The sequence below is a fragment of the Miniopterus schreibersii genome (genome assembly GCF_964146895.1).
Source record: "Miniopterus schreibersii genome assembly, chromosome: 1".
Taxonomy (NCBI): Eukaryota; Metazoa; Chordata; class Mammalia; order Chiroptera; family Miniopteridae; genus Miniopterus; species Miniopterus schreibersii.
Window position 1 is genome coordinate 144,478,756 of NC_138101.1, and position 23,417 is coordinate 144,502,172.

General features: G+C 37.8%; 1 protein-coding gene across 6 annotated transcripts in view; it reads right to left on the reverse strand.

Moving 5' to 3' along the window:
• ZNF106 (zinc finger protein 106) overlaps positions 1-23,417 on the reverse strand; it is a 51,690-nt gene that overhangs the window by 14,502 nt on the left and 13,771 nt on the right. For 2 of the 6 annotated variants that reach the window (XM_081153609.1, XM_081153610.1), the window contains 10 exons: positions 16,918-17,118; positions 12,394-14,538; positions 10,243-10,876; positions 8,939-9,008; positions 7,426-7,580; positions 7,277-7,337; positions 6,468-6,803; positions 1,886-2,660; positions 1,142-1,197; positions 398-543 (listed from right to left, as the gene is read on the reverse strand). In XM_081153609.1, the coding sequence (XP_081009735.1) occupies positions 398-543; positions 1,142-1,197; positions 1,886-2,660; positions 6,468-6,803; positions 7,277-7,337; positions 7,426-7,580; positions 8,939-9,008; positions 10,243-10,876; positions 12,394-14,021 (3,861 nt within the window). In that variant the 5' untranslated portion in view covers positions 14,022-14,538; positions 16,918-17,118. Of the gene's footprint in view, positions 1-397; positions 544-1,141; positions 1,198-1,885; positions 2,661-4,187; positions 4,517-6,467; positions 6,804-7,276; positions 7,338-7,425; positions 7,581-8,938; positions 9,009-10,242; positions 10,877-12,393; positions 14,539-16,917; positions 17,119-22,549; positions 22,612-23,417 lie in introns of those variants that run through there. The other 4 variants (XM_081153608.1, XM_081153607.1, XM_081153611.1 and 1 more) reach the window with 4 other exon arrangements.

A 23,417-nucleotide genomic window follows, 5' to 3' on the forward strand; every position in this document is an offset into this window, starting at 1 on the left:
CATGTAACTGAACTCATCACAAACTCCCAGGTTGGGATCTGACTAGTCCAAGTCTACTGCTGTAATCCCACCTCCCTTTGCCAAGTGATTATTCAGGGAATAATGCACTGAATAATTTGGTAGTAGGAGGGAAAAGAAACCCCAGTGGCTCCTGGCATCTATTTCTGAGCAGGAGGAGAACTACCTTAAGGAAGAGGTGATACGAGGAAGGCAGGCTGGAGAGAAAGAATAAAATTAAGTTCCCAGTGACCCTGTTGAGCAGCTGGATCAACTTTATCTAAAGTTAGTCTAAAGCCCACCCCATCTCTAGAAAGCAAATAAATTTCCCTATTGTTATGAGGTGGAGTTTCTAAAATCTGCAACTACCATAACCATTCAAATTGCTCTATCAACTTACCACCAGATTATAAGCTCGCACAGTTTTATCTGCTGAACAGGTATACAGTAAGTTCCCAAATATTTGAATTGCATTCACTGCAGCCTGGTGCCCCTCAAAACTCCCTTCTGTGGGTTCATCATCATCTCCTGGCTCTGAAGATATTTCTAGAAAACAAGAATAAGTTTCAGACATATCTGCTGTGTCTGAAAAGACACTCAAAAATTAAAACCATTACATAATATATTGGTCCCTGGATTCTCCTTAAGGCCTAGTTCCCCTCGCAAAATACCACATTTTTTTCATTAAGATCTTCATCATCAAGATTTCATAGCAAAAAGCAGGCAAGGCCTTTCAATTAAGAAAATGATACTATGTAATGAGTTTTTGAGTAATAACTGGAAGGTATCAAATATCTGTCACATACAGTTATTTCGTTGAGCAAGGCATTAATTAGTCTTTAAACAGTTCCATCTCAAAGCAAAAACCCCTGGAGCCAATGAAACCTTAATACTAAATAACTGAATAGATACAGAGCCAAGTAAGAGAGATGGGAGTAAGAAACTGAAAAGCCAGGACTTAACGATTTAAATTATTAAATTATTAGTTATTAGTTAAGAATACTGTAACAGCTGGTCAAAGCAATCCTCTTGATAACTCCTTCCTCCTATTCCACAAGAATATTTAAGTAGATTTAAACCCTGGCTCTAACATTTACAAGCCTTTTTTTTTGTGGTTAATTTAAATAAAGGAACAACCAAATACCTGAAGAGTTCTTTGATCCTTTTATGGAGGAGATCACCGTCTGAGTTTCTGCTACACTACAAAACAATAGCAAAAGTCTTCTTAGCATCTGTGTGAACAGGACAGGTAGTAAATTACCCTGACTCAAAGTATTGTTCTAGTCAATGAGCAAAGTAGCAATGATACGAGATCACTTTTCCATCTGAAATTTCTTTATGAAAGGAAATAAAAGTACAGCAAATATTTATAACACAAATGAGAAAGCAGCAAATCTCCATTGCCACGGTATGAGTCTGCCACATCTGGAATACCTATTGATTTTCTATAAATTTGATTCTTTTAAAAATTCCGAGTCATGAAAAAAGTTCTATTTTTTAAGAAAAGAATAATGGCAAAAGCTGTTCTGACTGGACCAATACAACATCCCTACTTCACAGGTGGGGATATTTTTTAAGAAAAAGAAGAATGAAGCCCTGGCTGGTGTTGCTCAGTGGTTAGAGTGTTGGCCTGCAGACAGAAGGGTCACAGGTTTGTTTCCCAGTCAAGGGCACATACCTGGGTTGCAGGTTTGGTCAGGGTTCCTGCAGGAAGCAACCAATTGATGTGTCTCTCTCACATCGATGTTTCTCTCCCCCCCTTCCCTCCCTAACTTCCACTCTCTCTATAAATCAATGGAAAAAATATCCTTGGGTGGGGATTAACAAAACAAAATCAAACAAAAGAATGATGAAAGCTGTCCTTATTGGACCAATAGGACATCCCTACCTTACAGGTACACCATCTTTATAGCGAGTGCCAATCTCACTGGTAGAGCTAACTTCATCACAACCAGAACGAGAAGTTTCTAATGAGTTTTGTTCTGTGCAGTTCCAAATATCCTTCTTAGATGGGCTGTCTGGTTTCTCTTCTCCGGATTCAGAATCAATGGCTACCACTTCTAACTGAGGATTAGGAATTTCTAGGACTTCCAGGGAGGAGTCACTATCGGGCTCATCTCTGACACTCTCTTGCTCTGGGCCAGTTCTGCTATCCTCCCAGGTGGAGGTTGTTACTTTCCCTCCTTTAGTTGACTTTCCAGTTTTCACTTTCCTCACAGGTTTAGCAGTAAATACATCCTGTTCAGTGTCACTATTCTCAGGAACATGGGCGGCTCGCAGAGTTTTCTTCTTCCTAAGTTTCTTCTTTTTCTTGTTTCCCCTCGTTTCGGCTGATGTCAGAGTAGACTCTGCTTGTTCAGGCTGCTCAGCTGGAGAGTGGGGCTCCTTCTCTAAAGGGGTTTCAGAAGCAAAGAACGACCTTGGAAAAGAACTGGTACAGGCCTCAGACCCGCTGTTGCCTTTGGCTGGCTCTTCACCTTCTTTATTTACGCCAGGAAGACCAGTTGATTGGGAATAGAGAGCATTCTCCCTGTTTCTGGTGTTTCCTTGCTCCATGGAAAGCTTCGGTTCTTGGCTAGGCTCACGGAAACTTTCTGTTAGCTCTGACAAGGACAATGGTGCAGTAATGGATGGATCGACTGAGCAATGGTCACTGATCTCTCCTGAATGAAGAAAAAAATTATTGCATCTCATTTGTGTCTATTTATACTCATAAACTGCAATTATTTGTTACTGATTGAACCTCTAATGAATACTGACATTTGTTAACTAAACCATGGCTTTTAAAAGCTGTTATCTCTCAACTTCCCATAATCGAAATAAATTTCTATTAGAGCACTTAGGACTCTACCTTGCAGTAATCTCACAAATAGCATGGATGTCTTAGAGTCTACAAAAGCTCCTTATGGGCAGGAATTGTTTCTCGCCCAGCTGGGCATGGCTCAGTGGTTGGGCATCGACCTAGGATCCAGGCGATCAGGGTTCGATTCCCGGTCAGGGCACATGCCTGGGTTGCGAGCTAGCCGATCAATGACTCTCTCATCATTGATGTTTCTATCTCTCCCTCTCCTTTCCTCTCTCTGAAATCAATAAAGATATATTAAAAAAAAAAAAAAAAGAATTGTTTCAATCTTTTTTTCTTTGTTTATTATTTGAAATGTCTACTGAACATTGTGTTTTATTCTTAGACACTTAAGTATCTACTTAGCTGAAGTGCATTCACCTTTATTTGTTCTAAATTTTCATTATGCATGTTACCTGCACATACATCATCCAGTTTAGCTACATTAAGTAGTTTAAAAATCAGCTGACTTAAAAATGTCCATTTTCGCCCGGCCGGGCGTAGCTCAGCAGTTGAGCATTGACCTAGGATCCAGGAGATTGCGGTTCGATTCCCGGTCAGGGCACATGCCCAGGTTGCAGGCTCAGTCGCCAGTCAGGGGCGTGCAGGAGGCAGCCAATCAATGACTCTCTCATCATTGATGTTTCAACTCTCTCTCTTCCTCTCCCTTCCTCTCTCTGAAATCAATAAACTTTTTTTTTTTTAAAAAGTATTTTCTTTGACTTAGTTATTTCATGTCTACAAATTTACACTGATGAAATAATCACATACTCAAAAACATATACAATATGTTATACAGAATACTAAAAAAAAAAAGAAAAAACCTAAACCTTCAAAGATTATGTAAATTATTGCACATCTAGCTTATTATGTAACTTCTCAAATATTATACTAGTGAAATAAAATATTTTAGATGAAATATTTTTATGACACAGGGAAATGATCATGACACATTAAGTGGGAAAAAGCCAGGTTATAACAGCCTATGATTTGTCCTTTGTATAAAATCATCATGTAAACACAATCATGTAAGATTTAAGAAAAGACTGAAAGCCCTGGTCAGTGTGGCTCAGTTGGTCGAGCATCGTCCCATGTACCAAAAGGTCACCGGTTCATTCTGGGTCAGGGCACACACAAACATTGTGGGTTTGGTCCCCAGTTGGGGTGCACATGCAGGAGGCAATGGATCGGTATTTCTGTCTCACATTGATGTTTCTCTCTTTCTCTCTCTCTAAAATCAATAAAAACATATTTTTAAAAAAACCTTCCCTACTCGGATATCATAAAAAAAAAAAAAAGACTGAATACAGGATATCGCCCAAAAAATGTATATGCACTTTGAATTATTATAAAGTCGGTGTTTATTAACATACAGTTCATTTTCAAAATTTTAAAGACTCTACAGAGATGAATACTTTTTTTGTCAATGCTTATTTTCAAACTGATGACCATTCTGGTCCAGGCATTGCTGATAACTCGAAGCAATGGGATCATAAACATCAAGAATCATTTCGTTCCATATTTGTGCGCCCTCAACTCGTCGACTGTTGCCGGTTTTGTACTGTAAACTTTATCTTTTATGTATCCCCATAAAAAAAAGTCTAGTGGCACTTTAGGATAAATTTTCTTTGTTCAAAGCTTAGTCTGGCTTCACCTATTATTTCAAATCAGTTAAACCTGAAAAGGAGTGAAAATTAAGTGAGTGTATGCATTTTTTGGAACACCTTATATATAACACATCTAGATTTTTAGTTACCCAAGTATTTACAATGAACATAAATTAGTTTTGTTTTTATAATATATCTTTATTGATTTCAGAGAGAGGAAAGGAGAGGGAGAGAGAGAGAAAGAAACATTAATGATGACAGAGTCATTGATCGGCTGCCTTCTGCACGCCCCCGACTGGGGATCGAGCCCACAACCCGGGCATGTGCCCTGACCAGGAATTGAACCCCGATCTCCGGATCCTAGATTGACGCTCAACAGCTGAGCCACGCCCAGCCAGGCAGTTTTGTGGGGGGTTTTTAATTCTTAATTTTTAAATTGATTTTAGAGAAGGAAAAAGGGAGGTATGGAGAGAGAGAAAAACATCGATGAGAGAGAAACATCGATGAGAGAGAAACATCAATTGCTGCCAACCCCCCCACTGGGGGATCAAGCCTGAAACCTGGGCATGTGCCCTGACTGGGAATGAAACCAGCAACCTCTTGGTGCATGGAAAAACACTCAACTGAGCCACACCAGCCAGGGCAACATAAATCAGTTTTGCAATCAGTAAAAGAAATCTAATAAAAGCTTTTTAAAAAAATTAGCTTAAAAAGTCACTATATTCTTCATTACTAGTTTTTTAAGGAAAATACTAAATAATATACATATAATAGTAACAAAATTCAATATGAAAGATAACATCCAGTTGATACAGATATCTAGATTAGTGTTGCAACAGGTAGCAAAATCTAGAGTAATTCTTCAGAGTTTTTATTTTGGCTCAAGAAATCAAACAATGTCAATTTGTTTACTTTTTACTTAATTATTAATATAGCACCACTGGGGTTATGCAAACTTCAGATAAGATTTTAAGTTGTTCAGAAGTTATTCTCAAATGGTAACCAAATGAGTGTTATTATTTTTTTAAATCCTCACGCAAGGATATTTTTTTCCATTGCTTTTCAGAGAGAATGGAAGGGAGGGAGGGAGAGAGTGAGAGGGGGAGGAAGAGAGGGCGGAGGGGGGGAGAGAGAGAAACACCGATGTGAGAGAGACACATCAATTGGTTGCCTCCCACACATGATCCCACCCGGGGCCAAGCCTACAACAAAGTACATGCCCTAGGCCGGAATTGAACCTGGGACCCTTCAGTCCATGGGCTGACATTCTAACCACTGAGCCAAACCAGCTAGGGCAAGTTGAGTGTTATTTTATGTAAAGACTAAAATTTTACCTTGGCTATTTCTCAAAACCACCCAAGTTCCTATTAGATGATTCCAAACCCCACAGCCCCCTCTGCCTTTCATCATGGCCACCTGCCTCTCAGGCTTATATTAATCCTGACTTGTACTTTAGATGATTAAGACAGTAACTGCTGCCTGGCTGGACATGGCTCAGCGGTTGAGCGTCCACTTAGGATCTAGGCGATCGGGGTTCGATTCCCGGTCAGGGCACATGCCCGGGTTGCGGGCTCAATCAATGACTCTCTCATCATTGATGTTTCTATCTCTCTCTCTCTCCCTTTCCTTTCCTCTCTCTGAAATCAATAAAGATATATTTAAAAAAAAAACAACAGTAACTGCTGAGACATTCAGAGGACATAACTTATTTAGAAAACTGACTGAAAAATACCAATCCCATTTATTTCCCCAAAACTAAATAATTCTGCACCAATGCTAATAAATGGAATCTTTTAAAAAGGTGGTAATACAAAGTCAAATTGGTAATTCTATATTAGAGAACATTTAGGAAAGATTATTGATATTTAAATAATTTTCATGAATGAAGAAAACCTCAAGAAAAATTAATTGTAATAACTTCAGTTTAATGGGCAAGTATAACTTAACATCACTGATATAAAATTGCCCTAGACACATTACAGGGTTGCCCGTATACCAGAGAAAAGTATATATACTATTACCTTGCAGTAATTCCTTGGACACATTGCAAAGAGAGCCTTGTGACACAGCATTCACATTCTCATCTTGTTCAGAAGACATAGGTTCTTGTTTAATCTGAACTGATGAGTCTGGAGCAGGAACACTGCCATGGGCTTGGAAAGTAGGAGATGTGGTTACTTGGAAAGGAACTCCTGTGGACGATGGAGACACATTGGAAGATGGAGGCTCCAGAAAAACTGGGAAAAAGGGAGTAGGCAGCAGCGTGGCATCAGCAGATGTTTGAGATCTACTGCTCCTTTGTTCTCGTGTAAGGCTACAGGGAACCTGGTATGGGCGTTCAGAAGGTTCGTATGTTTCTGGAATGGAAAATATACATATATACAAATGCAAAAATGATATCTGAAGGTCACTTGTTTCTTAAGCCAAAGTGTGTTTTTAAAGATTACAAGAGAATTTAAAGTCCTTCATAATTCTTCAAAATAGTTGTCATATATCTACATAACCACCAAGGATACAGACAGAACAGGAATTAATAATCTGATTTCTCATATTTCAGTGACTTATCCAGAGTCACATAGGTAACTAATGGAAGAGCCAAGATTTGAACCCAGGTCTTTTGATGCCTAACCCAAGGTTCTTTCTGTAACATACTGCCCCCACTGCTCAGCATTTGGGGATGTAAAGTCTCACAGGCCTTTCAATAGAAGAATGGAACCAAAGAGACATGAGAGAAATCATGACTTTTAATGACTACTTTAATTCCCCTCTATAGAGGAAAAAAAGGTAACAGGCTACAGAGGGCCCAATCCATCACATTCTCTCCAAATACCTTGTAATCCCTGTAGAATTTGTATTCTATGGGTCCTCAGTGCACTCATCTCCATAGTTATCTAAAAATAAAGTATTTTGTTATAAATTTTCAAATCCGACTTTAGAGATGATCGATTCTCATTAAATGTTCCATCAGCTGTTTGTTACCTGCTGCTTGAGCATAAGCAGCCTCTGAACTTCAACATAAGCTGTCTGAAGTGCTGCACGGGCTTGCAGAAGATTGTTATCCATGCACTGCAATGACTTGCTTAGTTCTTCCTCCCTTAAAGAAATATTCAGCAGCTGGTCAACCTGGGAACGTTCTGCCAAAAGAAACCATGAGCCTTGGTTTAATACTGGAGACTTCCCTTTAATATTTAATAATACAGCACCTCAGAAGATGGAACTATATCAGTTATCTAGGATAAGCCTTTATTTTCTCCCCAATAGGTACTGGAGCCTCACCAAATCTTACAAGTCATGTAGTTAAACAGTATGCTGTCAGAGCTAGAAACCAAAAGTGAGAATTGGTTAAGATGAAAGTGCCTCAAAAGTTCACAAGTACCACCACATGGTACCTTCTTACCTAATAACAATTTTCCACCACTACCCTTCCAGTGAAATCTTTGTCCCAAGCAAAAAACTGTTGTAGTTTTCATTTCCCTTTCTTCCTTTGCCTACCACCCTCTTCACCCAGGGCTTTTGCTTAGATTGGGCCCCAGGCCTGTTCTACTTGCACACTCTGCCCAATCCATATTTTTCTAGTCTGTTAGCTAATATAGTTATCTTTATTACAGAAGTTTTCCTGAAGGAGATATAGCTGTAAAATAGTACACTTAAGTTACTTTAAATAAAATGTTCTGCTATGTGTATGTATGTCATCTTTGTCTCTTTCCCATTCAATATGCCAGGACCTCTTTCCTAAACTCCAGACCCACATATCCAACTACTAACTTGATATCTCTACCTAGGTGTCTCTAAAAGTCCTTTAACTCAAGGCATCCAAAAGGGAACTTGTCACCTTACTCTATTCTCAAGCTGTTCCTCTCATGGAGTTTTCTACTCTACAAATGATACATCATCCACACAGTTGCCCCAGCCAGAAACTGGGGTCATCCTTGACTTGTACCTTATGTGTCACTTCCAATCACCCAAGGCTCATCCAATCACTTTCCACACTAGCTATTATACTGGATCAGGGTAAGAGTCAGTGGAAAGCAAGTGTTGTAAAAGCATATCAGCCAGGGAGCCACCTTAATAACTTCTCTCCTTAACTCATATGAGAAAAGCAACCAAGATGCCTCAAAAATAAATGCCTCAAAAATAAAAGAAATGGCTAAATTGAACCAGAATGGACAAAAATTTACTGAAGGCCTGTTCCTCTTCATCTCACTGAAAAGGCCCAATGGAGACTTTCTGATTTTATAATGAACTCAATTTGTCCAAGATATATATTAACTTTAGCTTACAGATCTATGTGGCACCATGCATTTCTTCTATAGCTGCAACTGTATATAATAGAAAATCAAACTTGTCTATGCCACTAAGCAAGACAACAAAAATGTAAAAAATAATAATAATAAATGGACAATCAGTGTTTGACAACCATAAGCTATACTATATCAAGTTATAAAAGGGCTAAGAGAATAATTTCTTTCTGCCAGAATATTCTGCACTATACCTTTCTTTCCTTTAATTTTCCTTCTTTTATTTTTTCTCTCAAGACTTGGGAGTTCAGGAGAAGATCCATCCTGAGGAAATACAGAAAATTGAATAATATTAAATACATAATGGCCATTATCCAGAAGGGGAAAAAAATCAGTTCTGAGATAGTTATATAATAGTCTTCATTATACCTACCATCTCTAACAGGATAGTAGTAGGAATCTCAAGCACATGGTATGAACTAAAATATTAGTTGAATAAATGTATATGATTTTTAAAAAATCTAAGGTCAAGTACCTTCCTAGCATTCTAGAAGTGGTAAAGCCCACATGGCAAGGGCAAAGCATTTCAAACCTTGGTAAAGCAAGACATAGAAGTATGGACAATGCCAGTGATACATATATCTGATTTCATCATGGCACAGTCTCTATTTTATATTTCATCAATAAAATCTTTACAATAAAAAGCTAGTCTATTGAAATAAGCCCCAAGATATTAGCTTTGTCACAGGACAATCTCTCACCCAACAATATCCACTACAGTGTCTACCTCAAAGGGGGGCAGAGTTGGAATTTGAATCCAGGTCTACAGCCTAGGCCCTTATTTACTCTACTATATTACACTGCCTCAGTATTAAAGGGAACAGCCCATTTTCTCACAGTGCCAGATTCCAGACTGTATCACTATCACAATTCTTTTCAGAAAGGGTTCCTGAAAGGGTCAAGCAATATTAGCAACAGAGATGCCAGAACAGAAGTGGTGACAGAGAAGGAATAAATTCTGAAAGGCCAGGCTGGGTAAATGAAGCATGAAAGATAGAGTAACAGAGACTATAAATATTTCTAAGACTATGCTCATATAGCTGCACTCTATTAGTATTAAAATTTTCTTGGTGTTAAGCCTAAAGCTCCTGGATCCAATAAGCCTACATGCTCTCCAAAGGCAACACTAGAATGCCTTTCTTCAGAGCAGTTCAGAATGCATCATGGAAACAGATAAAGTTACAGCTGAAGATGTGGCTTACTCCTTGTCAGGTGATACAAAAATGATTGACTTGAAGACTAATTTTAGAGATGACTTCATATTTTCCTGGTACTGTACATTCATATTCAATTACATGTAACTCAGTAGAATTACTCAGTGAAAGAAACCAGTAGAATAAACTGAAAGTAACAGTAAGAGCCTTACAAGTCTTCTATTCCAGAGTAGGGAGAACCACAACCCTAGACACCCAAGAAAAATTAAACAGTTAAGTCTTTCTTGCAACCTCCAAGTCACGACATAAAATGTTCTACAAAAAACACAGGGAATCATACTCACTCCAGTGGCTCTTCGTTTCTTTCTAATGCTCTGACCATCATTTTGTTCAGCACCAGAGGTACAGCTACTATCTGTGCCGGCATCTGCCAAACTGGAGGCTGCAAGAGCTGAGGATGCATTTGATGATAAAGAGTTTCCTTCTCCATTACTCTCCTTGGCATTCTGATTCTCTGAAGGCGGTCCAGAACTCTCCTGGCTGTTCAGGTCTTTTGCCAAATGCATCAAAGATTTTGTACAGTCAGAGGATAATTGTGCACTGTGTCGCCTGCGAGTAGCAACATTTTCAGCCCTTTCACCTGTTCTTAGGGAGGCAGCCAGAGGCGTCACTTCCTGCTTAAGGCCCACAGTTGTTTTTTGACTCTGTGCAGCCCTCAATGAGTTACTATGTGAAAAAATCTGCTGGGGCTCATTTTCTTTGCCTACACCTTCCTCACTGAAGAAGCTATATACAGAAGGAGCCCTGTCCATGATCACACTGCTCTCAGAAAGGCTTCGCTTCCTTGCCAACCCAGGAGATGAAGAAATCGAAATATCTTCCCACTGAAATCCTTCTAGACTGGACAGATCAGGCTCCTCATCCAAATCCAAGACCTCTTGTTCATTTTGAACTAGAGGCACCATTTCTATGCCAAACCTTAAGAAAGAAAAAAAAATCATAAATCCAACATGGTTGACAGAAGGGAGCACCACTTAATGTGCCAGACTCTGTTAAGCACTGTGACAAATATAAGTAAGATGATTTCTGCCCATGAGGAGCTCACAGTCAGAGCTTTACAGACATAAATAACCACAGTATAAGTTTTGCATTATAAGTTCTATAAATCAAAACATAGAGAGAAGTATGTCTAAATTCAAGATTAGTATATAGCTATAAGAATACATTTGAGAGTAAAAATGGAAGGTTTTGTTTAATATAGAGCTTGAAACCAACAAGTATGTAATTTTAATAGCAAATAAATCAAAACAAATAAAAATGTATACTAAGCATTCACAAGTGCCAGACATTATACTAAGAATTTTCTATTTGTTTTTTAATATGTTTTTTATTGATTTTTTTTAAAAAGAGAGAGGAAGGGAGAAGCGAGAGAGAAACATCGATACGTTGCCTCCTGTACACACCCCGACCAGGGATCAAACACACAACCTGGGTATGTGCCCTGACCAGAAACTGAACCGGCAACCTTTCAGTGCACAGGATGACGCTCAACCAACTGAGCGACACGGGCCAAGGCAGAACCTTATATTTGTAATCTCAATACTCACAAGCTATGGAAAAGGAAAAGGGGACACAATAAACACGTTATTTCAATAAGGATCAAAATTTAAGCCCGGAGGGCTATATAATAATAATGCAGTAGATTGATGTTCAAGTAGCAAACCCAGGCTGAATGCTGCTTTACCTCAACATCAGGTGATGAGCCAACATGTTACACAAGTACTTAAGAGAAAATACTTTGTGATCACAAATCTAATGCCCATAGTAAATACAGAAGGGTAACTATCCATAGGTTCTAAGTAAAAGGTAATGAGAACAGTTATACTTAAAGTTGCACCACTTAATTAAGATCTAAAGATAAGGAGCAGATTTATATACTTTTTTTTTAAAGGCAGTGTCTTTTTTTTTTTTTTAAAAGATAGAAACATCAATGATGAGAGAGGCATTGATCAGCTGCCTCCTGCATGTTCCCAACCGGGTATCAAACTCGCAACCCGGGCATGTGTCCTGACTGGGAATCAAACCGCGATCTCCTGGATCCTAGGTCAATGCTCAACCACTGAGCCATGCCCAGCTGGGCGATATACTTTTTTAATGCTGTTATTTTCTGGCCCCTAAAACCAAAGTGCTGGATTTCTGGTTTTTTTTTTCTATGTCCCCATCTCATTTCTCAGAAGTAGAAATGACCTGAATTTTTAACCTGAATTCATCGATTTGTTGTTCCATGACTTATGCATTCATTGGTTGATTCTTATATGTGCCCTGACCAAAGATCAAACCCACAACCTGGGACAACGCTCCAACCAACTGAGCTACCCAGGCAGGGCACACATATTTTTCACAAACATTTAATTAAATGTAACAAGAATTCTCTTGATCAGGGTCAAATGGTAAGCTTAAAAGAGAGAGAAATGATACTGAAAAGAGGCACATACCTAGGTAAGCCCTTGCCTAGCTCTTGCTTTTTCTTGGTTACTTGATGAATGACCTGTTCCCAGTTGACATTTCTCCGAGATGCATTTAGAATCTGCCGAAGGGTTGGCTTGAGCCCAGATTCCTTCTCTGTTTCACTTTTCCGATGACCACTAATATTGCGAATGCGGCGAGCACTGTTGAGGTTTGGCTCAGGAAGGTGCACTCCAGTTTTGCTCTTCAAACTAATGTGCCGGGTGAGATCTCTTTGGAGTGAGGCAGGAAAGCCAAGTTTACTTAGTTCAGGCAGGAGAAGGCCTGAGGGCTGAGCTATATCGCTCTTTTGAAGATCTGCATCCAAGCCAGTACTCTCAAAGCCCTCTGTTTCATAAGATACATGAGATTTAACAGAGTCATCAACCTGTACGTCTTCTAGCGAGGTTTTCAAATCTAGCAATAAGCCAGCGCGTGGACTGACTGCAGATGTCATTTGTAACTCAGATTCTTTCTGGTGAACTACTGACTCGCACGGGGAAGTGGATAGTTTTCTAGATGTTTTCAGATTTTGGTCATCTCCCTCCTTCTGATCAGCACCGTGAGTGCTGCAAGATAAGGCTTCTGTAGTTGCAGAAACCAGGGTTCCAGTTTTTGTTCCGTGCTTTTCTGTGTCAGATATCTCTCCATCACTTTCATCTTCTAATGAGTGTACTTGAAACTCAATCTTCAAAGACCCTTTTTCAGACTCTTCTACGTTCCTACCTGCTTTTTCATAGTTCCTGATCCTTTTAGAAGTGCTAAGTGGATTTTGCAATGTCTCATGAAACTGCAGCACCTCTTTGGCTTTTTGTAGTGTATCACTTAAATTCTCATCAGGTTCCCTCTGAGTACCAAATCTACTTTTATTCCCTTTTAAACCACGAGGACATGAAGTTTGCAATTTAGACATGTAAGAAGAACCATGACTGTCTTCCTCCGTGTGTTTGTTCAAGGAATTTGAATGTTCTCCGGGGGAAAAAGAATTCGCTTTGGTGATTTTTGAGGGATTCTTTGAATCTTGCTTTTGAGGGACTGATTTAGTGACTGGAATTGGAAGAAGTGGGGATTTCAATGATGGCATCTTATTTAAGTTACGCGCTTGTTCAGGTTTTCCTGTAATGCAGTCAGAAGTGGTTTTGCGGTTAAGCGATCCAGTATGTGTTTCTTTTTGCGTTTTCAATGTTGGGGAATTATTTGTCTCATCAATTTGGAGCTCTTGTGCTCCTAGGATTAAGGTAAAATCAAAAAAAGGCTTATCTATCATTTCTGACTTGTTACCAGTTACTTCTTTCATTCCTGACTGTAAATCCAGAGCCTTCTGGGATGGGTACGGAGTCCAGCGACGGAGCTTTTCCCTTGCTAGGCTGCCACTCTTTCCACCAATTTTGGAAACTATACTCTCTGTCTGTTTACTGGTTTGGCTTTCCGGCTGCTCAAAATTGAAATCAAATAAGCTTTGTGAAGAAAATTTATCACTTGTATATCCTTCAGAAGGACCTCTGTATGTGGCAACTGTACCAACTTTGTCATTTTCTTGTCGCTGCCAATTATATCTCTCTGGATTGTATTTGTTTGACTTAGATTTCTTGTTCCATAGCTTAGTCATGTCTTCCATTTGACAGTTAGAATTTCTGTTTCTGCCTGACTGAAATTTGTCTCCGGGGCTACTGTAATTCCAACTATTTGTATTGCGTACACTGGATTTCCAGTTTCCGTTACTGCTGTTCACATGCCAACTGGAAAAGCCACCTGTTCCTTCAGAATGCCAGCTGGAATTCCTTCCTGTAGCACTGTGATTCCAATCTACTGTTCCATTATTTGAATGCCAACCACCTCCAGAATTACTATGGTTATGAAACCAAGTAGAGGAGCCTCCTGCAACACCCTTATGCCACCCAGAACATCCTCTTGGTCCACCACCATTCCTTAAAGAATGTGCAAAGCTGTTTTTCCTAGTATTACTAAAGCCCTCTTTCTCCCACTTCCAATCCCGCTGAGGAGGTCCCCGATGATGCCATGCTGGCTGGCTGTAGCTCTCTCTGTCTTGGTAAGGGATTCTGTCTTCTCGTCTCCGTTGGAGCCGCCTATCATCAGATTTTATTTCTTGGCTGCTATTGGAGGGTTCATCTTGTCTGGAAGAAAAAGTTTTTCATTACTGATTTAAAGAAATTCTTATATTTCCTTTAAAGGCATAACCCACCAAACTTCCCGACCTCCCTCCCCTGTTACTTAGAATATGTAATAGCGAGTCCATTTTTATTTCTAATAGTGGTTGCTTTCATATCTTTAAATGATATAAATTTATATTCACAATTTATCAAATTAGAAATTAAACAGTATCTTGTTTCTCCTCTCACCCCAGAAATATTAAGTTTGACACATTTATACTCCTTTTCTTATTCCTGTTTTTCTTGGCATGTTCTGGGATTTTTGTCCCTATCATCCAATTATTATATTTACATTACACAGCTTTTTGAAAATAAAAACAATTATATTTTGTAGCTATGGTTAGTTATCATAGTTAACACAATTTAAGTTCAGCTGCTCTTAATACCATTATTTCTCCAGTTGTTGGTTCCTTCTGAAAAACCCAGTTTCTTAACCTATTTTAAATGGTAAGCTTTTACTATGCATAATCACGTTCATTAATAAACACTTTATCAAGCACACATTCAATGACTGTTAGCGGTGAATGAAAACTTTTATGCTCCTTTCCTGTTCCTGAAGGGCTTACAACCTAGCTCAGAAAATAAGGTCACAAACAGGAGTAAAATAGCAAAAACCAAATAAGCAGCACCCACAATAAATGCTTTAAGGAGCTCTCTCTGCTGGAGGTTTTTATGAAGAAGCTACAGCTCTTTGAACTATTCTTGTTAGATAAGGAGCCTGTAGAAATGTGAATGAATTTAAGCAAACATCACAGGAATATGTGTAAAACTATTTCTTCTACAAACTTCCTATGATATGCCTAGCATAGTGCTTAGCATATGGTAGGTGCTAAAAAAAAAAAGAGGAATACTAGATAAAATTTATTGACTATCTACTAAGTGTCAGGCATTTAATGCTAAGAATTTTATACAGATTATCTCATTTAATTCTCACAATTCTGAAGCAAGTATTATTATTCCTACTTTTTAGCTGAGGAAACTGAGGATTAGGGTAGTAACTTGAGCCCGGCCAGGTGCGGCTCAGCGGTTGAGCATCGACCTCGGATCCAGGAGATCGTGCTTCGATTCCCAGTCGGGGCCCATACCAGGGTTGCGGGCTTGGTCCCCAGCCAGGGGCGTGCAGGAGGCAGCCAATCAATGACTCTCTCTCATCATTGATGTTTCTATCTCTCTCCCTCTCTCTTCCTCTCTCTGAAATCAATAAAGATATATTTTTTTTTTAAAAAGGAAGTAACTTGCACAGAATACCACAGACAGTAAGTGGTATGGCAGAGATTTGGACCTTGGCTGTCTTACTCTAGAGTCTACATTCTTAACCAGTAGGCCTTGATTGAATGAAAATTCCAAAACAAAATTTCTGTAGTTGGGTTCCCTCCTCTGAACTTGACATAAATCTTAAACTCAGTACTGACTTTAGTTGGCTCTAAAAGTTTCTAATGTCTGTAACATTAGAAGTTAACTATAATAATTAGAAGTTAACTATAATATGAATTTACTGAGAAGCTCTTTTACCCTCTGACTTAATGTTGAATCATTTATACAGATAAGCTACCAGTGGCACAAGAGCATAATAGCCAAAATAGAAGTTAGTCTCCTAGAGGCTCCAATACCTTAAAACAAGAGTCAACTATAGCTATACTGAAAGTAGTGACAATGTCATTTGAAGGACTGAACAATTTAAGAACCAAGTTGCCAGTGACATTTTAAAACTAAGAAAGTCTCCTTCAAGGACATGTTCAGGAAACTTTTGGCATATAGAGTAAAAATTACTTTCTTTTTGCATTCAAACTTCTAAAAATGAAGTACAGACCAGATATAACTAGTACTCAAATTTAAAATATAAGTTTATTCAATAAGTATTAAAGCATTTAATAATAAAAGGATACATCAAATTTGGTAGAAGCACCAGCTAATTCAATTAGGCAAAACAGTTTTTCCTAAGGGATGCAATAAGACTATATAAAATATTCATGTGAAGCTTACATACTAACACCTTTCCACTAGAAAATTTGGGTATCAAATAAATAGAATTTATCAGTATCCAAAATCTCTGGAATAAAAACAGTCCTAAACATAGTTATCAACATAGTAAAAATTTCAGAGATGTAGCAGTGATAGCTAGCTTTACGCAGGAAGACCACTGAGTTCTCTTTAAAGCAGACAGTATAGTAGTTCAGGAAAGCATTCTGTTGCCCTTTTATGCATAAGACAGCAACTGCAAGTTAAACTTCACAACTAAGATATGGTTGAATGCTATAGGCTGACAAGGATGGAAATGAAAAATGTATTCTCTACTATGCTGTTTCAGATGGGCACTTGAAAAAAACCACAATCATTACTCACCGACTTTGTTCTTTCCTTTGTTTTATTAACTGAACGAGTTCCTTGTCAAAATAATCTTCTTCCTCTTCTTCTCCCTTTCCGTCATCTTCTCTTTCCTGGGCATCAACGTTATCTTTGTGCAACTGGCCAGAAATGTGCTTTGCATATGCGGAAAGACCTACTTCTGTGACCCCGCATACCCGGCACTCATGACTGCTGTCCCTAGGGAAAGAGGGAGATGAGGGACATTCAATTCTCCCCACTGGCATGGCACACTCACCAGATCTGCTATAGTTTCCTCGGAAAGGCACAGAGCACTTTGGCACAGTGGAAAATTAGTGCTAATCAACTTCAATGGTCCTTTCATCCCTTTTAATAAGTTTGTTCATAAGTTACTTTTGAAATGAATTTAAGATTCTTTTCCAGCAATCAAGAGGCAATACGCTTCAGAATAATGTCGTTTAGGAGGAGAAATCTTCTTGAATTGCTGTACTTAAAATCTTGCCAGAGGAAACATGGTGAAAGGGGAGGCAGGGCAGGGGGCTCAGAGCAAACAGAAGTTGCTCTGTAGCACACCCATGGTGCCAGCTGCACTCAGAAAGCCCGGTGACAGCACTTACATTTAATCTCTCGCTCAAGAACTTTCTCCCAGTGAAAGTTAAGGGGTGGAGAAAAGAGTAAGCAGCATAGCCAATCCAAACGAGGGAACTAAATCGGAGCAGCTGGAGCTCTGCCTGGAATGTGAAGATTCCGGACCCAGGGCAACCGATCAGAGTAGTCTCAGCAAACTTTTTTGGTCTGCATGATACATGTGGTCTACATTCTGCATCAGAAGGGCTTATTTTAAAGGGAATGGAAAACATTTCAGTTGTAGGAAGTCAACAGCTGTGCTAGGCAAATGGTTTTTCTCAAGTTTCAGAAAATGCTACAGTTTAGAGAGAAACAAAGCCAGGTTTTTAGTTAAGAAAACTGAGCAGACTTTTTTTTTTTCTGTTTACTTTACCCACTTCATGGTAAAGCTCACCCTTGGCCAGTTTAAGAAGCTATAATAGATGAATAATTAAACTGCTTTTTCAGCATCCTGAAATCCCTTGATTGGTTCAGCTGTTTATGTGGGCATTGATGAGAAACATCTGAACATTATGACCCCTGATATAATGGACAATAATATTCATTCCACAATCCAAATTGGCTTAACTGTTATCATCTGTCTTACACTAGTGATCTGGGTTACACTAGTGATACTTCTGCACTTCCTATGCCAATCTCAAAAAAAAAAAAAAAAGACATGCTGTCTTTGATAAAACAGACACAGACACACATAAACTACTCCATCTTCCCCTCACATGTCTATCAAGACATGGCAGAATTCATATAAATTAACCAGAAGAGACCTTCAAAACTAAGTACTTCATTTACTAGTTATAGATCACCTGAAAACAGTCATTAAAAAAAAAAACTACACACACAACTTATTGAGCAACTACTAAATTCTAGGCACCATGATATGTAGATGGTTACAGTTGTCTATGGTAACAAAGTATAAATAAAAAAATGCCCAGTATGCCCAGTAAGTTAAAAACACACATACACACTATATTTTATTTTGTAAGAATCATAGAAAATACCTCAAAAAAATAAGAAAAATCAGTAAAGTTTTTTGGACTTTGTAACCTTAAATCTGGATACAATATAGTTTTTGACATTAAGATTCATTTTAATGAGTTCTAAGTAGGTTCCCTGAAAATATCCTTACCTGATTACCCTGAGTATCAATATTCTAATTCCTTCTAATCCTCGAGGAACTCTATTACATTGTTTTCACTGAGAGTTTTCCACTACATTTATATACTTAAAGAATAATAATCCTCAACTTTATCCAATTTATCAGAGATAGTCATACTCTTCTCTCATGCAATTAAAATTATGGTAGCTCATTCAAAGTGAACATTAACTTGTAATAGAAAACAAGCCTTTTCTCACAGCAACATTGAAAGAAGTTTAAAATATATAAATATAGCCCTAGCCGGTTTGTCTCAGTGGTCAGAGCGTAAGCCTGCAGACTGAAGGGTCCCAGGTTCGATTCCGGCCAAGGGCACGTACCTCTGTTGCAGGCTCCAGCCCTCACCCAGGTCAGGGAGCTTGCAGGAAGGCAACCAATCGATGTCTCTGTCTCACATTGATGTTTCTCTCTCTCTCTCTCTCTTTCTCCCTTCCTCTCTCTCTGAAAAGCAATGGAAAAATTATCCTCAGGTGAGGATTAAAATATATATATATATGTCCCCAAATGGCAGCATCAAAAGACTCTGAAGACTGTAACTAACCTAGAATACATAATTTATACTATAATAAAATTTGAATCAACTGAATTTTCTGGTTAGAAAATCTTTTTGGCTTTAAAGTTTAAACTCTCCAAAACTATGGAACATCTTTTAGTCTACTTTTCTACCTAAAAGCTTATAGAATGCTAACCTGTATACTGCAGTATACAGGAACATCACTTTAAAAAGTACTCCCAAGTAAAACCCCTGATTTTACCCTTCCTTCTAAAGTGCAGAGAATTTTTCTCATATCCAAACTATCAAAATCCCTCTCACTTTAGACATAACTGGAAGGTCACACTGACTTGTTAAAACATTAAGGAATGTAGTGTAGACGGTATTTAACTCTGTTAAAAATAAATGTTTATGTTCATAAACCCACACACTTTGCAATCTCCAAAGCACAAGCATATGTTGGACATGTAACAGATACTTAAACACAGATTTTAAAAACATCTCTGCTTTCCTTGCAAAAACTATTAACCATAGTTCCAAAGTTATTCAATAGAAAAACACCTCAAGAGATCCTGCCCAGGAGGGTACAGGCAACATAAAAGTTAACACTAAAAACAATTTATCAAAAAACAGAAATCCCTAACATTTTTCTTATAAATGAAATCGAGTTGTAAAAACAGATAGAGAAGCTTTAGCTCTAAAGGAGAAAAGAGGATCCATATTCATCTATGGAAAGATTGGAGTAGGTCAACTACGTCTTGAAAATTCGAAAGTATCTGTGTCTGGAGGCAAGCATATTCCACACACAGTATGCATTCATGCTTCCATAGATGGTGTTTGGTAAAGCACATGTTTTAAAAAGTTAACAGCAAATTAAGTAATATCTTAATGATGACACTTTTTCAGTTATTGACCAATAACCAATTAAAATACTAGTTTGTATAAATATATAAAGTAATTGTTGGAAAAAAGTACTGCTTTACTTCTTGACTAATAAAGGCAAAAATTCTCCTCAGGGCGTGTAAAGGGCCCAAATTAGCTTCATCCTGTTACCACACAATTTCCTCTCCTATGAGAAAGGCAAAGCCTTAAGATATTCTATCCATAAGCGTTTCTTTATTAAGCCTGCTCTAACTATACCACAACAGCTGGTTGATAAATAAAGGTTTGTGCCTTTTTAATAGTATCTATCTGTATAAACTACTTACAGTCCAAACATCTGAACAAGTATATTAGGATAAAATAAGGAAATGCTCCAGATGTCCACAACTGTGAACCAAATAAGACAAGTTTTTTACTTCTCAATCAAGCTGGCATTCAAAACCTAAAAAAATATGCTCTTTACATTTTTAACTAGATCACAACCAAAAGTTATAGTGATACAAATATAAAGCGAAACAGAAAGCCTTAACATCAGAAAGCCACTATTTAAACATGGAATCCAGAGAGGGGGAAAAAAATCACAAACTGATGATAGAAAGAAAAAGAAATAATAACTAATAACTACTTGTCCCTACGGTGTAAACTAACGACTGTCCCTACGGTGTAAACTAACAACTGTCCCTACAATAAATGCTCCAAGTAAGTAAATGATTTGAGATTTTATCTGTTTTTTATAGTTTTGTGAGCTGTTTTTTGTTGCTACCTGCTTGCCTTCTCCCTTGCAATCTGTCACAGGCCAGAAAACTATATAAAATTTATTAGCACTGTATCTAAAAAATTAGTATATAAGTACTAAAATGATCTCCTTTAAATAAAATGAGTTTGGGTGTTAACAATGACATTTATATTGTCAGCTCAGAAGCTTCTAATGCTTTCTCTTTAATTATTTGACCATACTCCAAATAACAAAATGGGGTGGGAGGAGAGGAAAAACAGCAGAGCAATACATATGGAGTATGTGGTTCAGTTACGTAATTAAGACAAAATGTGTGTGCATAGCCAAATATAAATCTCCATATACGCACAGAAAGAGGTGATAGGATATATGCCACTCTACTGACTTTCCTCCAACAGGGGAATAGGAGCTGGGGGGAAGGGGGTTAGACAACTTCTACTTTTTTTTTACTTTTTATAATTCTGTATTGATTATGAATATGAATCTTAAGTAATCAAAATTAACAAAGTGTTTTAAATACCTGATTAGTGATCTCTGAATATAATAGGCGTTAATCTTCAAATAAAATGGGCTTCTCCCCTAATGACTAGATTTATTGACCTCATTTGTTTTTTTTCATAATATAGTCAGGTGACAGGTAAATAGCCCAGAATAAGGTGAATTCCAGAAAGAAGTTTGTTGGAAACGGGACTAAGTAATTAAGATATTCCACATATAGTCGAAGGCTGACTGTATTTCAGAGGTTTCCAATAATAATGAGTTAAAGTGATATATATTCAAGGTATTATAAGGGCTCTCCACACTAAATCTGAGTGAAAGGCTCTTTCAGATTGCTGTTAAGACCTAACCTTCACACAGTAAGGGACTGAGAACATGGAAAAATTCTACTAATACGCTAAACAGTTGCTGAAAGTTTAATAACATATTAATTTGCCCACACAATCTAAAACTTTATTACTTAAAATACATATAACTCCAAATAGCTTAGGTTGGCATCCTGATCAAAGCTTGTAACTATTATGCATGGAATAGGATATAATTAATATTTCTCAGTTTCCCAATGTTTCTCTTTCATGCTGTCTTCAAATTTCAAGTTCACAGAAGTCAAAACATCAAAAAAGGAACCACAGATGGGGGGAAAAATGACATGAAATATACACATATGCTACATATAATTTTTTAAAGGTGCTTATACTTTCTTTCCTTAAACATCTCAAGCCTTACATCACAAAACAGCATTCTTAAATACTCAAGATGTGTACTTTGATTTCATTTACACTAATGAGATTCAGTACTATTTCGCAGACTCTAGACTTCTCAGACTATTCTAGCAACACTAAAGGTTTATTGCATGCAATAACTTGTAACAATGGGGCAATAATATAAAATGTAATAATATAATATAAATGGGGCAATAATATAAAATAACTTGGGACAATAATATAAAATGTCCTAGTTGCAAGGCTGGTGTGTAGGAATGACAAAGCTTGCTAATGAGAGCACTAGCTCTTCCCAATACTCCTTTGTTGTAATCTATTTACTAGAGCTGCTGTGAATTCTACACATTTGAGATGCACAAAGGTTTAATCTTTCGAATGATCAAAAAATCTATTGTACTTGTTATTAATACTAAAAAATAGTTCTATGCCATAAGATAATATTCATTTATGAAGGATTACTATAAAATAAGCTGACAGGTCTCATCAGCACTCAGCTCCCCCCACATTCACAAGTTTATGGAAGACAGCCGTTCCCATACCTGCCCTTCAGGTTCTCAAGTTCCCTGTGATGCAACATGCTCCGCATGTGTTCGTCCATCTCCTTCAAAATTAAAGAAAGCAGATTAAACTAAGGGGAATTGCTTTGGGGGGGAAAATTCGTCTGTTCCTGTTCAATCAACAACTTGGGCTCACGTTCCTAGTGTCAAGTGTTTGTTCTGGTTACTCTTCCTCAATTCAACATTGTAATCAGTTCCTTATTAAATACTTCTTTAGTTATGTTCTTGACATATTTCATTTTTAAATAAAGGAATTTTAAACAAAGACCTATACAAGTGGCTTCTAAAAAGGTTAGAAAGCATAGTGTTTAGAAGGAAAAAGCTTTAAGAATAAATTATGTGGGTTAAACTCTATCCCAATATAAGGAATTTACTAAAGTTTATTTTTTTTAAAAACCTCTGAAATCACATAACTTCCCAACTATTTGACTACATACTCTCTTTCCCCACTCAACTGAGTTTCTCAAAAGTAAGTTACAACTCAAATTCATGTCTTGGCCAGGCCTGGCAAACAGTTGTCAATAGCTGTTGAATGAACAGATGGATACATCAATTCTAGACAAAACATGAATATAACAGAACTTCTCAATAGTTGATCATGAAGTTTTTAAAAACTACTTTGAACACAGCAGCTCAATTGTGCCTTCATCTTCACTGCCCGCTGTCCCCATTTGATTTGTTTGGCTCTAAAGAAAATTTGAAAATTTACTAGGTTCTCCCCTCCCTCCCCATCCCACCCTTCATGGGAAGGAAATTAAATCTGTGGGAAGAGCTTCCACTTTCAAACGTATATGCACATACCTCAAAAAACTAAAAAAGTTGCAAATGTCTGCCCCTTTGCCATGCCAAA